At 29.1% G+C, this 13,377-nt stretch overlaps 1 protein-coding gene across 3 annotated transcripts in view; it reads right to left on the bottom strand.

Annotated features, from left to right (window-relative positions):
- LOC130666729 (dipeptidase 1-like) overlaps nucleotides 1-13,377 on the bottom strand; it is a 200,668-nt gene that overhangs the window by 18,107 nt on the left and 169,184 nt on the right. For all 3 annotated transcript variants that reach the window (XM_057467963.1, XM_057467961.1, XM_057467960.1), the window contains exons 7-8: nucleotides 5,974-6,124; nucleotides 2,357-2,426 (exon numbers count right to left, since the gene is read on the bottom strand). In XM_057467963.1, coding sequence (XP_057323946.1) covers nucleotides 2,357-2,426; nucleotides 5,974-6,124 — 221 coding nt within the window. The remainder of the gene's footprint in view (nucleotides 1-2,356; nucleotides 2,427-5,973; nucleotides 6,125-13,377) is intronic.

The following is a 13,377-nucleotide window of genomic DNA, read 5'->3' as shown; positions in this document are numbered from 1 at the left end:
AACGATATTTATTTTTGATCAACTTTCTATAAAGATAATTCAATATTAGCATAACGAAGACTATTAACACAATTTTGAAGCTCGTTTGTACACTGTAAAAAACCGGGAGTGAATATGGATTTTATTTGAATCTGAATTTACTCCGTTACTCGGAGTTCCGGAGTTTAAAAAAAAATCACTCTGCATACAGAGTGAATAACGATTTTTTTCATGGGTGAAGTGAATTCGGAGTGACGCGGATTTTATTTCGATCCGCATGCACTCCGGTCCGGAGTTTTAATACTTTAATTCGTGTTTAATAGACACAGCTGTTAATTAGAACCATAATTATTTCAATAAGTAATTTATTCAGATATGAATAATTAAACTTAAAACATTATTTAAAACTCGTTGTCCCATGTCCATTATAATTAATTCAATAACAAATCACAGTTTTATTATGTACCTGAAGGTCGGAACGTTTTTCGCGGAACGAAAATAAAAAAAAAGAAATGAAAAGTAAAAAATCTACTGGATCTAGATTTCGGAAATGTTTCGGACGTCTTCCGAAAATGACAGGCCACCCCCAACTACCCCTTAAATCGCCTTTAGCCACAAATATCATGAATTATTTTCATTTTCGTTGCGGGAAAAACGTTCCGATTTTCAGGTACATGTTTTATTGGATAAATATTTTCTTGTTATTATTTAATGTTTGTTTTTAATTTTTGTATGATGTTTCGTCGGTTTCCCGACTTTATCAAGTACTAGAAAGACAAATTAATGTAGATTAATATACATTTTTTTTTTTAAATCTAATTAACTTAAATAGTAAATGATATATTAACGCATTAAGTGGAAGGTGCTTTCGACAACGAGTGTAATTGGTTCACGAGCTGACACTCGAGTGTTGCCAACACACGAGTGTCGAAAATTCTTCCTACTCAATCTGTTACAATAGTTTTTGCATCGAATGGAGAGAAAGAATGTCTTTTATTGGTAAAAAAGGACACTACATTAAATTTAATCTTTTAGTTAACCTAAAATAATATTCAATCTTATTAATATAAAATTAATTCCTGTATTATTTCTGATGCAAAAGATTGCTAAATAATAATGGAAACAATTAAGCAATTTTTAATTGATTTTTATGATAATTTAAAGTTATTTTTATTCTTTTCAAAATATTGATACTCAGCAAAAATTAACTAGTTTCGAGTCAAAGTTCATATAGTAAATTGTACATTATCAGGAAACACAGTAGTGTCTCGCGCCATTAATCTCTTTAGATCTTTTTACATCTATAGTATATTACATACCTAGGCCAGTAAAACAAGAAAAGTCTCAGAGCACATGTAATTGTTGGCCGAGGCGAAGCCGAGGCTGACAAACATGTGGTCTGAGGCTTTCTTTTTTACTGGCCAAGGTGCGTATACTATTTTTCTGCTCGACGAAGCCGGAAAGTTGCAACTTCGTTTAGGGCAGCGGCCCGAAAGTTGCCACTTTCCGGCCGGAGGGCAGAAAAAATTTTTTCATAACTTCTCTCTTACACTGTAAAAAATCACCGGGGTAAGTTCAAGCGGTATAAGTGTTAAAATTGGCGGTGTTAAATTTCAACACCGAAAACGGTGTAAAAATAACGCCGCCGCTGGTGTAAATGTTCTTTACCGGTGTTAAAATATTTTGCTTTGGAAATGTGTGCATATGTGTGTGCGTGTGTGCACGTGTTTAAGTGCGTGTTGTGTGTGTCAAGATATTTTTTGTGTTTTATAAGCTTCCCAAAGTTAATACTCTGAGCAGACGCAGTTTACCCCGCTTTTACACCGGTATTTTAACACCGCCGAACAATGCCTCCTACACCAGTGTAATTCCATTTTAACACCGCGCGTAGTTAAAATGAGTCCATTTTTAACACGGGTCTTTTTACAGTGTGTAAGTTCCCGAAATTTTTTTCCAAATAGAAATTTAAAATTTCTACGAAATGATCATTCACCCTTTTTCTATTTTATCTCCATAATTCAAAAATTGACTTAGATCTTCCTAGTAAAAAATTTTATCTCCGTAGATCTAAAATATTTTTTTCAGGCAAAAAATTCATCATGAATTTTTTCTTTTTTCACTCGACAGTTATAACTTATATGTAACTAAAGCTTGTTCTGTATAAAAAAATTCATGAGAAACATTTCACTTTAACAAAATTTTACTAACAATTCATGCAAAAAATATTTTATATCTTTTAGTAAAATTATTGTACAATAATTCTATGTAGTTGCATTGTCTACAGTTGAACTTTACCGTAGCCTTATTTAAAATATTTAATAATATAAATCCATAAAAATAATAGAATAAAATAAAATGATTAAATAAATAAAAATACCTTGCCAAATTCACTAAGACCCGGAACGTTGTCTTGTGTACCATTGGCTTCGCCAACTGAACAAACTGCCCTGCCGAGAAATAAAAAAACCGTTTTATTAGAAATATTTCTTTACATTTATTCACATATATATGCATGTATATATATATATTTTAATATTTTTTATCTCAATTTAGACCTTTGTACTTTTATTATTTCTTCTCTTCTTTTTAATGCTATTAATATAATGAAAGATAGCGGGCAGGATAAAAGGAATAAGAAGACAAGTGAAATAGAATTTTATAGAACAAGAGTAATAATAAAAAAAGAAAATAAAGAAACAAGTGGTTTATTTTATTGCATTAAACTATAAACTCATAAATGTCATTTCAATGTAATGGAAAATAAATAAAAAAAAAAATTTGCTCACCTTTCTTTTACAAATTTATTTAATACAAAGAAATAAAAGACTAGGGCTGCAATAATTTGCGACTTGATTCAGAAAAAATTTATGTGTTACGTGAGTCGATATTCACGAGTTAGTTATATTCTTCGTAACGTGTGCACGTATTTGAAAGAAAAAAAGTTAATAAAAGAAAAAATGAAACACGAGGTTACAAAAGAGTTAGTAAAGTTATATATATGTATATATATATATATATATATATATATATATATATAAACAGAGAAAGAGAGAAAAGTTAAAATAGTCTCGACACTTTATTTACGCAGCTGCACGGCCCGCCACGATCGTCTAGAGAGACGTGTAAAGTTCAAAGGGGGTTGTAAAGCTTGCCTGGACTTTCTGCTGGACAAGTAATTGCCTTAGAACAAGCTGAGCAACACGTAAACCGCGCAAAAAAGCTCATACATTTGAGTTGAAAAATAAAATTAAATAAAAAAAACTAAAAAAATATATATAAATAAAATAACAAGTGTACTTATCACACGTGCTGGGGAAAAAGAGCCTAAGGTTAAAAAAATTGTCCAATGAAACGTTTTCGTTATTTATTTATTTTTTTATGATATTGCATTACGTTTTTTATAAGATTATCTCGAGAATTACATGTTGTTCTGTTATTGTTATTTTTTCTTCGACTTATATAGATTACAGAGCTAGTGACAGCACAAATAATATTATTGCAATAAAAGTATACGTGAGAATAAATGTAGAGACAAGATGGATCTCAAAAAAATTTCAAGTCGGAAACATTTTTAAATTTTATTATATTTTTTTATTCATGACGCGTAAAATTTACTATCAGAGAAAGATATCGGGATAATACAGAGCTTTAAAAATTTATAAAAAAATAAATTTTGAAATTAACATTTTTTAAATTTTACGTTTATTTAAAATGAGAAAGATTTAATCAAGACGAGTAAATTCAACAAATTTTAACTTTCATTTTTAAGGGGGACCACTCGTGTAAAATTTTGGAAAATACAATTTTTTTTTTTGCATTTTTCGATGGTCTATACTTTCAAAAATAACATACTCTAATTTAAAGTGCATATCGAAAATAGATTTTGTGAATTACAGCCATTTGAAGAGTAGCTGCTTATCGGATTTCAGAAATACATTTTTTAAAATTGCTGCAGTTATAACTCGAAGACAAATAATCCGATCGATTTGATTTGAATTGCAGCTTTTTTTATAGATGTTTCTACGTACCACGAACCTCCAGTTTTCCGATCGAATAAAAAATGTAATTTTGACAGGCCAAAAATGATTAAATTTTCGCGCAAAATCTGAAAATTTTTTTAAAAACTCCGCCATTTTTTCAAATTTCAATTTTTTTCTTAGCCCGAGGGTCATAGTACAGAAAATACCTTCTAATTTAATAAACTTTTTGTTTTTTTTTGGTTTCATGCTCTATGAAGATCGCTATCACTGCAACAGTGGGGGGGGGGGGCTTTTATTTTTCGAGCGTTGGGAGATTGTGAATAATTCGCCAAATTTTCAATTTTTTGCTTCTCTAATTTAATCTTGTATTCATCATATATCCATAAATACATCCTCAAAACAGTAAAACATTCCATGCAGTAGTTTTCTTTAAAAAAATTCCCAAAAATCATCTTTTTTTTAGACGATCCCACTAGTGGTGCCCTTTTTAAGGAAAGGCTCAGTTAAATTAAGATACTATACATTCGGATTTGAAAAAAGGAAGACAGTGTTCATTGTCATTAAAAAATTTTAATTATTTTCGGGCCGACGCAGTCCATTTTACCGAAAACTTTTTTTTAATTTTCCCAGTCCACTATATAAATGACAAAAAACATACTTCTGATTATATGAAATAAAATATGATTAGTTTCTTTATAAACTAATAAAATCTTCAGGTGGTCCCTCCTGTCCGTATCTGTACATTAATGTCTTAACAAATATAATAAAATATCAAAAGTTTTACTGTACTTTCATTTAATTGTCCATAAAAAAGTGACTATAAATTTTTTATTGAGAAGAAGTTAATATTTACAACAACAATAACAACAATATCAATAATAATCATAATAATATTAGTTAAAAAAAATATATATATATATATATATATTTGAGTATTATGAGTATTCAGAAGGTATAAGCTGTGAAAAGTGGTACTAGAAACGGTAACAAACAGGTTAAATGATCTAAGGCGTGTGTGCTACGTACTGAACGATCCTGAAGCTCGTGAAATGGGAATTTACGATTTACCTAGAGTGGCTAGGTGATTTTATGTCAGACATCTGCACCAACAGTGCTCCAGCTGTTTATTTATGGTTCCTGTGCAACGTCGACTGAGGTGTCAGGGGAGGCGTAAAAGCGAGGCCGTTGCAAGGATTGAAAACTCGACCCTTTTTCCAACTAACTTTATATATGTATATATATATGTATACAACAAGAGTAAGAGAGAAAAAAGCAAGAGCAAGTGCAAGTGGAAGGATACAAGTAGAATAGTTGAACAAGTTACCATAGAAAGTGTAAAGCTACTGCGTTACAAGCTAAGGCCAATACTTTTTCCTGTTTAAGGAAAATGAAGAAGCAGCGGTAAAAGAATACGAAGAATAAAAAACTAAAGAATAAGAGGGTAAAAATAAAAATAAAAACAAGATGAAGATCAAGATAAAGAATAAGAGGACATTGGAAAAAGATACAAGTTGGTATGAGAGACAAAAGAAATAGGAGTAAGAGTTTACTCAGGCGTCGGCTCTACATTCTCCAGAAAGTCATTTTTCTAACGCACGAATCCCAGCCAACTTTTCACTTGCCCACTAGTAGTACGACTATATATATACATATATATTTATAGATGTAGTACAATCCTGAGTGTAGTAGTGAGAAAATGCTCGTGGGACTTGGGGATATGTAATCACTCGACTTCTCAAACTTTTTTTATTTTTTCTATCTAATGTTTTTACGTTAAAAATTGATTTCATTGTTAACATTGGGTATTTATTTATATTTGGATCAAGGATCCAGAGTTGAGATGAGTATATGGACTTTTTGTGTATGGTGTTAATGGAAGGATTAAGATGAATTGAGTATAGATTAGGGGATAAATAATGTACAGAGTTCGAAGTGATTTATTTTTATTTTTATAGGGAATGAAAAGATTTTCGGTGAGGAAAATGATATCACCTAGGGGATTTCGAATACTTACCACGATGTGTCACACGCATGTGTCAATGTTAGATAGCGTGCTCCGAGACCGTAAAATGTCCTGAGAACGCCCAAAGAATTTCCGAGGGAGTGACCACCTTCGACGCCGATCAGGCTTGCGATTTTTCCTTCGCGATGAGCATCGAGCAGACCTAAAATCAATTTTTTTTTTAAAGATTTCATTAGTGTTAATTAAAACTTGACCTCAGGTTATAGATTCATATTTATCACAGTTGTGGTGGAAAAAAAAATAAAAATTGACTATTCAAGCCATCTATTTGTAGAACGAGGTTACTTTGGTCTGCAGTTATTTTTTTTACGATAATGTAAGTAATTAATTGGTATTGAACAGCTGAGATTGATAAAAATAAGATAAACTTTCAAAGGGTCACAGTTTTAATTTAATTATTAACACTTTAATCGATACTTTATTCCCGTTTTAATGAAAACAATATTTGAGAGTTTTAAAATAGCTTCTAATTTATTTTCCTACATAACGAGCATTTAAAATATTATAATTGTAACAAGTAAATTTGTTACTGGTAAACAAGGATAATTGACAATAAATAAAATGAAAATTGTGGTGCAGAGTTTGGTAGATCCATTAAGTAAATGGATTAAGAATTATAAAATAACATTAAATATCTCAAGTTTATCAGTCATCACGATATTCAAGTTTGTGCAGTAGATAAATATTTTTGTTTTCACAAACTATTTTACTGGCTTGGTATATGTTCTATGGTTTTAGTGGTTATTATTTCATAGAAATTTATATTTAAATATAAAGTTAATTTATTCTCATAATAAGTAAGTGGTTTTTAATTTTTGTAATAAAAAAAATATAAATTGTTAGGTTTCATTGATCGATTTCATGGGTTGAACGTTACTTTATTTACTGTGTTGTTTTTTATCGTAAAAAAAAAAATAAAACTTCTTCAAACAACAAATAACCTACACAAATAGAAATTTTGTGTTAAATTCAACACAAATTTTATGTTAAATAATTGAACACATTAAATCTGTTATTTTGACAGAAAATTTGTGTAAATTTAACAGATTTTTCATGTTTAAATTAACTAATAAATATAAGCATTTAATCTAACCAACTCAAGTATACTGATCTACCCTTAGTACAACTTATGTCAATTTAGCAAACAATTAGTTCGATTTTCTGTGACTATTATAAAAAAACGGAGCTATGAATTATCCTCTCGTAATATGAAAATAAAAAAGTCATTGAACTTGATCATAAAGATATGAAAGTTATCTATGATTGTATTTAATTGTAAATTAATTACAATCCAAGTTCCCTTGCAGACAATGCTGCTACAATGCTTTGCTTGGTTATAGTAATGAAGAAACGCGCGGAAGTGTTTAGCTGAACAACACAAATTTTGTTTTAATTTTTGAATAACACAAGAAATATATTACATTCCAGATTTTTTAATCATTTAACATAAAAAATCTGTTTAAGTAAAATAACACAAAAGGGTTGTGTTGAATTAACAGATTTATGTGTTGAAAATCAAAAAGGAAAATTCAACCAAATAATTTTTTAATACAAAGCTTCTAACTGTGTACAGAAAAGTCACCGCAAAACATCGAATATTAAATAACTTACTTGAATCTAAAATTTTTTATTACTTTAAAATGCAACGAAATATCACAAGAGCTACAAAAAAATATATGATAAAATAAGCTAAATCAGAATGCGGTTGGATTTTCCAAGAATTACAAAAATACCGGGTTCCCAAATCGATTAACGCCCCATACGAAAAAAGTATATATCCGGAATATACACGGGTAAAATTGAATACATGTCTCATATATGCGGCATATATTCCGATTTGCCCGAATATATACGGATATATATACTTTTTCAGTGCGGGGCATTAGGTTTGACCTAAAAACTGTCAACGTAATTAATCACAACTCAATGATTAAATAATAATTATAAATTTAAAGCATCAAAATATTTTGATCAAGTAGAATTTTCACTTAATTTTTGTCTAAATTTTTTATTCAACCAAAAACTTTAATCGCAAAGTAAAGAACGAGACTCGTTGTGTAACTCGATAATCTACATCAATATACGCTTAAATTTTTTCATTAATTTTAATTTATCTAAAAAAACGTGGACGAAGTTTTTATTTACTGTGCTACTGCAACAAGGGTAATGCCGTTCATCCACTTAAGAGTTATAGAGAAAAAAACGAGACCCCTCTTATAACTATAATACCAAATTGAATATCCAAATTAATTATTTATAATTAAACTCTTTGTCAACAAAGAATTTAATTTAAAATATGGCATGGCAATAAATTGAAAAATATGTTTATGAAACATTATATTTTCATATTTAATACGCTACGCTTTTAATGCATGAGTTTTTGCCGGAATACCAGACTTGAGTTTCTAATTTATTTATATTATTTTTATAAGTTAATAAAATTAATTAGTATAAATATAAATAGGTTTGCATCAAGTTGAAATGGCATATTAGAATAGTTATCCGCATTGCGGATGCATATGTTCTCTGAACCATGAAACATTACCTCATGTATTTGTACATATATCCATTACACACTCTCTCGAGTTAGTAGTCTATACATTTCAAGTTGCTTTGTGTCACTTGATAATCTCTCATTCATCTATTGCAATTATTCATTATATATATATATATATATATATATATATATATATATATATATATATATATATATATATATATATATATATATAGATACACACATGTATATACGTATATACTACGATGTATATTAAATTTATATATCATTTATGCGTGAGTATATGTGCTACAAAGTACTCTATCATTTTGTTATGAAGTACGTGAAATAAATAATCCAAATAAATATATATGTGTATATATATACTTATAGATACATATGTAGGATAAGCAGCTTTTGTAAAAGATTCTTATCTCTTCAGTATTTGCTGAGTTGGCAAATAAAAGTGTAACGCAGCATTAAAAAAAACTAAAAAATGAGACAGAGATGAAGGAAAGTAAAATTATAAAAAAAAAAAAAAAAAAAAAAACTGTAAAAGGAACAAGTATTGGGGAAGGAATAAAAAGTGCTGGGTGAGAAAGAAAAAGCAAATTCAAAAGTTGGCGCACTATTAAGAGGCAAGTTCTTTGTAGCATATTCTTCGGTTTTAAAAATTGTTACAAGGCGAAAAGTTTTTATTCTCTTTCATGTATTAATACATATATAAAGAAAGAGATATTTGTGTGCAACAAAAATATATAGTAGTAGTTTTAGCTAGTGGATGATGCTGTTATAAAAAAATACTTTCTTTCTTTTTTAACTTTAAAACATTTCTAATTTTTCGGTGTAATCTTTAGCTATCTTTTACATTGAACTGCTTCGCTGACGTTGTTTTTTTAATTTTTTTATTTTTAGATCATTACATTATTGGATCTATAGGGACTATCTTTTTATTTTTATTATTATTTTATTAAACAACTTTTTCTTCGCTGGTAGATTTTGAATAGTTTCTCATGATAATACAGTTATAGTTCGTAAAGTTGTTCTTAAAATTAAAATAATTTCATGAATTAAATATTATTCTAAGGAATATATTGACTGTTTTACTCAATAAAGAATTTTAATACTTTGTTTTTATTTTTACTATCGCATTATTTTATTAAATATTCAAAGTATATACCTAAAATAAGTTTACGTATTCAAGTAAATGGAAAATTACGGAGGTAAATTTTTTATTTGGAAATTTTTATAAGATTGAAATAACAATTTGGTTTTACTGAAACATAACAATCGTTTAAATAAATCAATAAGGAATGGGGCACGAATGTGCAGCGACGAGATTTAGTGAACAGTTCCTGCCATAGCCCGGAAAGATACTGAACAACAGTCGGCCGACATGCAAATAATTTGTTCCACATAATTTTCCCGTTTTAAATTCTATTTCAAAAGAAAGTTCTTCAATGTTGCTGGTACTTTCCCTGATTCCACACGCTGAAAAAAAAATGCTAACTATCACCATCTTGTAATAGGGAATGATTACCATCTGTATGTGATAATGATAATCATTATCATGCTTTTATATTAACTATTTGTTTCTCATATATTAATAATTACTATTGCCGATAGTAATAGTTACCATCTAGATACTAATATTTCTTATACCTGAAAAATTTTTTAATTTTGCCTTCTAAGATAGTAATGATCATCATCACGGATAAGAATACCATCTCTGATAGTAATAGTTAACATAAAAGCATGACATTGAATTATCACATACAGATGGTAATCATTCCCTATTACAAAATGGTGATAGTTAGCATTTTATTTCAGCGTGCAGGTTCTAATTTTCTACCGAATTTCTCATCTTCACGTTTTAATTTGGCTCAGACTTTGTCAACTGTAACATTTAATTTTTCCACAGCAACGTTCTTATCATCACGTATTTTCTCCAATTGAGTGATAAATTTAACAAATTTCTTAATTGTCGCAAAATAAAAATTATTTGTATTGTCTTTACATTGGTATAACCTACAAACTTATTTTCATGTTTTTCATAAAATACAGGCATTTGTAGTGAATAAATAATTTTGAATTATATGCTATAAGAAAAGTAAAAAATTACCTTCTTACCCATGTCGTTAATTGCTTTTTTAAAAACTTAAAATTAAAAATACTAAGCGTGACTGAACCTATACGAATGTGGGATACGACATATTAGAATGGCACGGAAGTCTGCGTATGGGATACAACATATTGGAATATTTATTTAAAAATACTAAATAATTAATTTGACCTCTAAAATTTTTATATAAGCTGCACATTGTTACAATGATTCCATTTTTCAAAAAAAGTGAAAATGTAAAATTTTGTGGGATACGACGTATTAGAATGGCAGTATCGATATAACCAAAACTAACCATAATATTTGTAAGCTAGTGGAATAAGGCGAGTACCCGAGTAGAATTGAAACTCATAGGTGGCCAGCCCGTAGCTAACAGATTTGAGTCATACCTCATCAATGCCTAATAGAATTGACCAGTCATAACCTCACTATGTAACGCCATCAGCTGATGGCTGACTGATCAGAACAAGCCAGTGGATAGATTCAAACATATCCAATCGCTGGGTTAAAACAATGAGGTAGTGAGTGTGCAATTATAAATAGATATCCGCTAACTCAGAAATATGAGCTAATATATAGATCATGCAAGAATGTTTTCTATTATAGTACCGGATGAAACAATAAAGTGATATAGTGTAGGCATCAGGAATTCGTCGTTTCTCCATCGCCATCTAACGCTCTTAAATTGAACTTCTGAGGCAGGGATTGCATAAAGTAAATAAAATTGCTATAAAATCCGCCCAGAGAATAAGTCCTCGTCGAGAATTGTCAGAAATTTTCGATTTGTGATCTATATGTAGTAATTTTCTAATAGTGAAGGTAAAAACCGACGGTAAGTTACTCTCTGGAAGGGCTTCACATTTTTTTCTTAATTTTTTTTACTATAGATTATTTATTGAATGAAATACACACATACTAGTGTAAACAATAAATTGATGTAAGTAATGTTTATGCCTCGGTTATAAATGGTGCGATTTAAAGTTTTACTCAAGTAAAGCTCGATTATTCCTACTAGGAATATAAAACCGGTCTTTAACAATTCTACTCAAATAAATATTTTATTTGAAACCAATCATTATTAATAATCAGTATTTGGTTTATGGTTACGATCAATAACTTCTTGAGGTACAAAATCAACAAAATTAATATTCAGAGTATAGCGATAAGCACCCGGATAGTGTCTAAAAACTCTATAATTAATTGGTTTAAAACATCGAACTTTATTATTTATAAACACTTTAAAGCCACCCAATTTAGAAAGTCGCTTAGGATTATAACTTGATAGATCTTCATACAAATCGTTAATATAACAAGAATGAGTATTATATTCACTACGTGTCCCAAGTATTGAGTATTTACGCAACAAATAGTCAACGTTCCATTCACTATCTGAATATAATAATTTTTCATCTCTATCCTGTACCGATGCCCAAAATAAATCCCGACACTCGTCGTAAAATACATGAGCACAGCTTTGAAATGTACCATACTTTGACGCAATTAGGATTTTCCCACGATGCATTCCAATGGTATCTTCAAGTGACCAATTTCTGACCCAACGATCACCGCCATTTTCTTTAGTTGCATAACTATTTAATGTCTCGCATAGTTTTATAATGATCTTATCATTATCACCATCAGTTTCCATGTTCCTTATATATAAAATAACTAATTCACGTGGATTATCAGTGATAAATATATTTATGTCACTTAATAAGCCCTCCAGTGAACGAGTGGTCCCTGATATTTTTATCCACGCACCATTAGATGAATTTGCCATCGTGTTATTTATTTTAAAATGTAATGATACATCTATTACTCGTACTCCGATTCGTAATTGATTGAGAATATTCAATTCTTGTGTTTTTTTGTTCATGTTATGAATGTTGTATAACATCGAATTATGAGTACCAGTTAATGACAAGTGTCCTATTTTACGTGTGTCCGGTAAATTTGATAATAAATGACTACGATTTTTATATGGTTTGTAACTGTATTTTGGACATGATATTTTCGTCTGTACAAATATCCCACAGTTTATTATAAATAAAACAATAAATAATTGTGACATTTTTCAAAAATCTATTACGAATCACTTGTGTACGTACTTTGTTGAAAAAAACGTATCTCAGTTTCATTTTATAGTTGTTTATATTCAATGTGTAGATATTTGTATCGACAACATAGATATATGTATAGGAGAATTTTTTTTTTATAACACTTCGACCAACCAGGTCATCATTTAGTTTTTATTTATTATTTATCGGCGGATCAATGAACGCGGCAACATAAAATTTTAAAATAGACTGTTATTAAAATGGGATTTAAAATGATAAATAAATTCTATAACGACGTATATTAAACGGTCAAAAAAACATCGTTATAAAAATCTAGTTGTCGGCTGAATAAATACTTTTTTACAATAGAGAATAGTTGTCTTTGATGCAGAAAAACAATACATTAAAATAACTGTTGTAGTGATAATAAATAAATCAAATTTAGAAAAAAAATTTTGGACTTATTTACATCAAATTAGAGATATTTAATTGGTTTCATGTATTAATTGGTAATAAATAGATAATTATAACTAGAGAAGAGGAAGTTTGAATAGAAAAAAAAAAAAAATTATTTACGGAAAGTCTTTATTGTTTAGTTTAAATCTTTGAAATTTATGAGGCATTTCAGAATATATGTATTTTATGATGTAAACTAATTATAGGAAGAGCGAGGGGGGGGGATTTATTTTTGAAAATATATAAAGAGGCAATACGGACAT

The sequence above is a fragment of the Microplitis mediator genome, chromosome 4 (assembly GCF_029852145.1).
Source record: "Microplitis mediator isolate UGA2020A chromosome 4, iyMicMedi2.1, whole genome shotgun sequence".
In the NCBI taxonomy this organism is placed as follows: Eukaryota; Metazoa; Arthropoda; class Insecta; order Hymenoptera; family Braconidae; genus Microplitis; species Microplitis mediator.
This window is presented reverse-complemented; position numbering and strand designations above follow the sequence as displayed.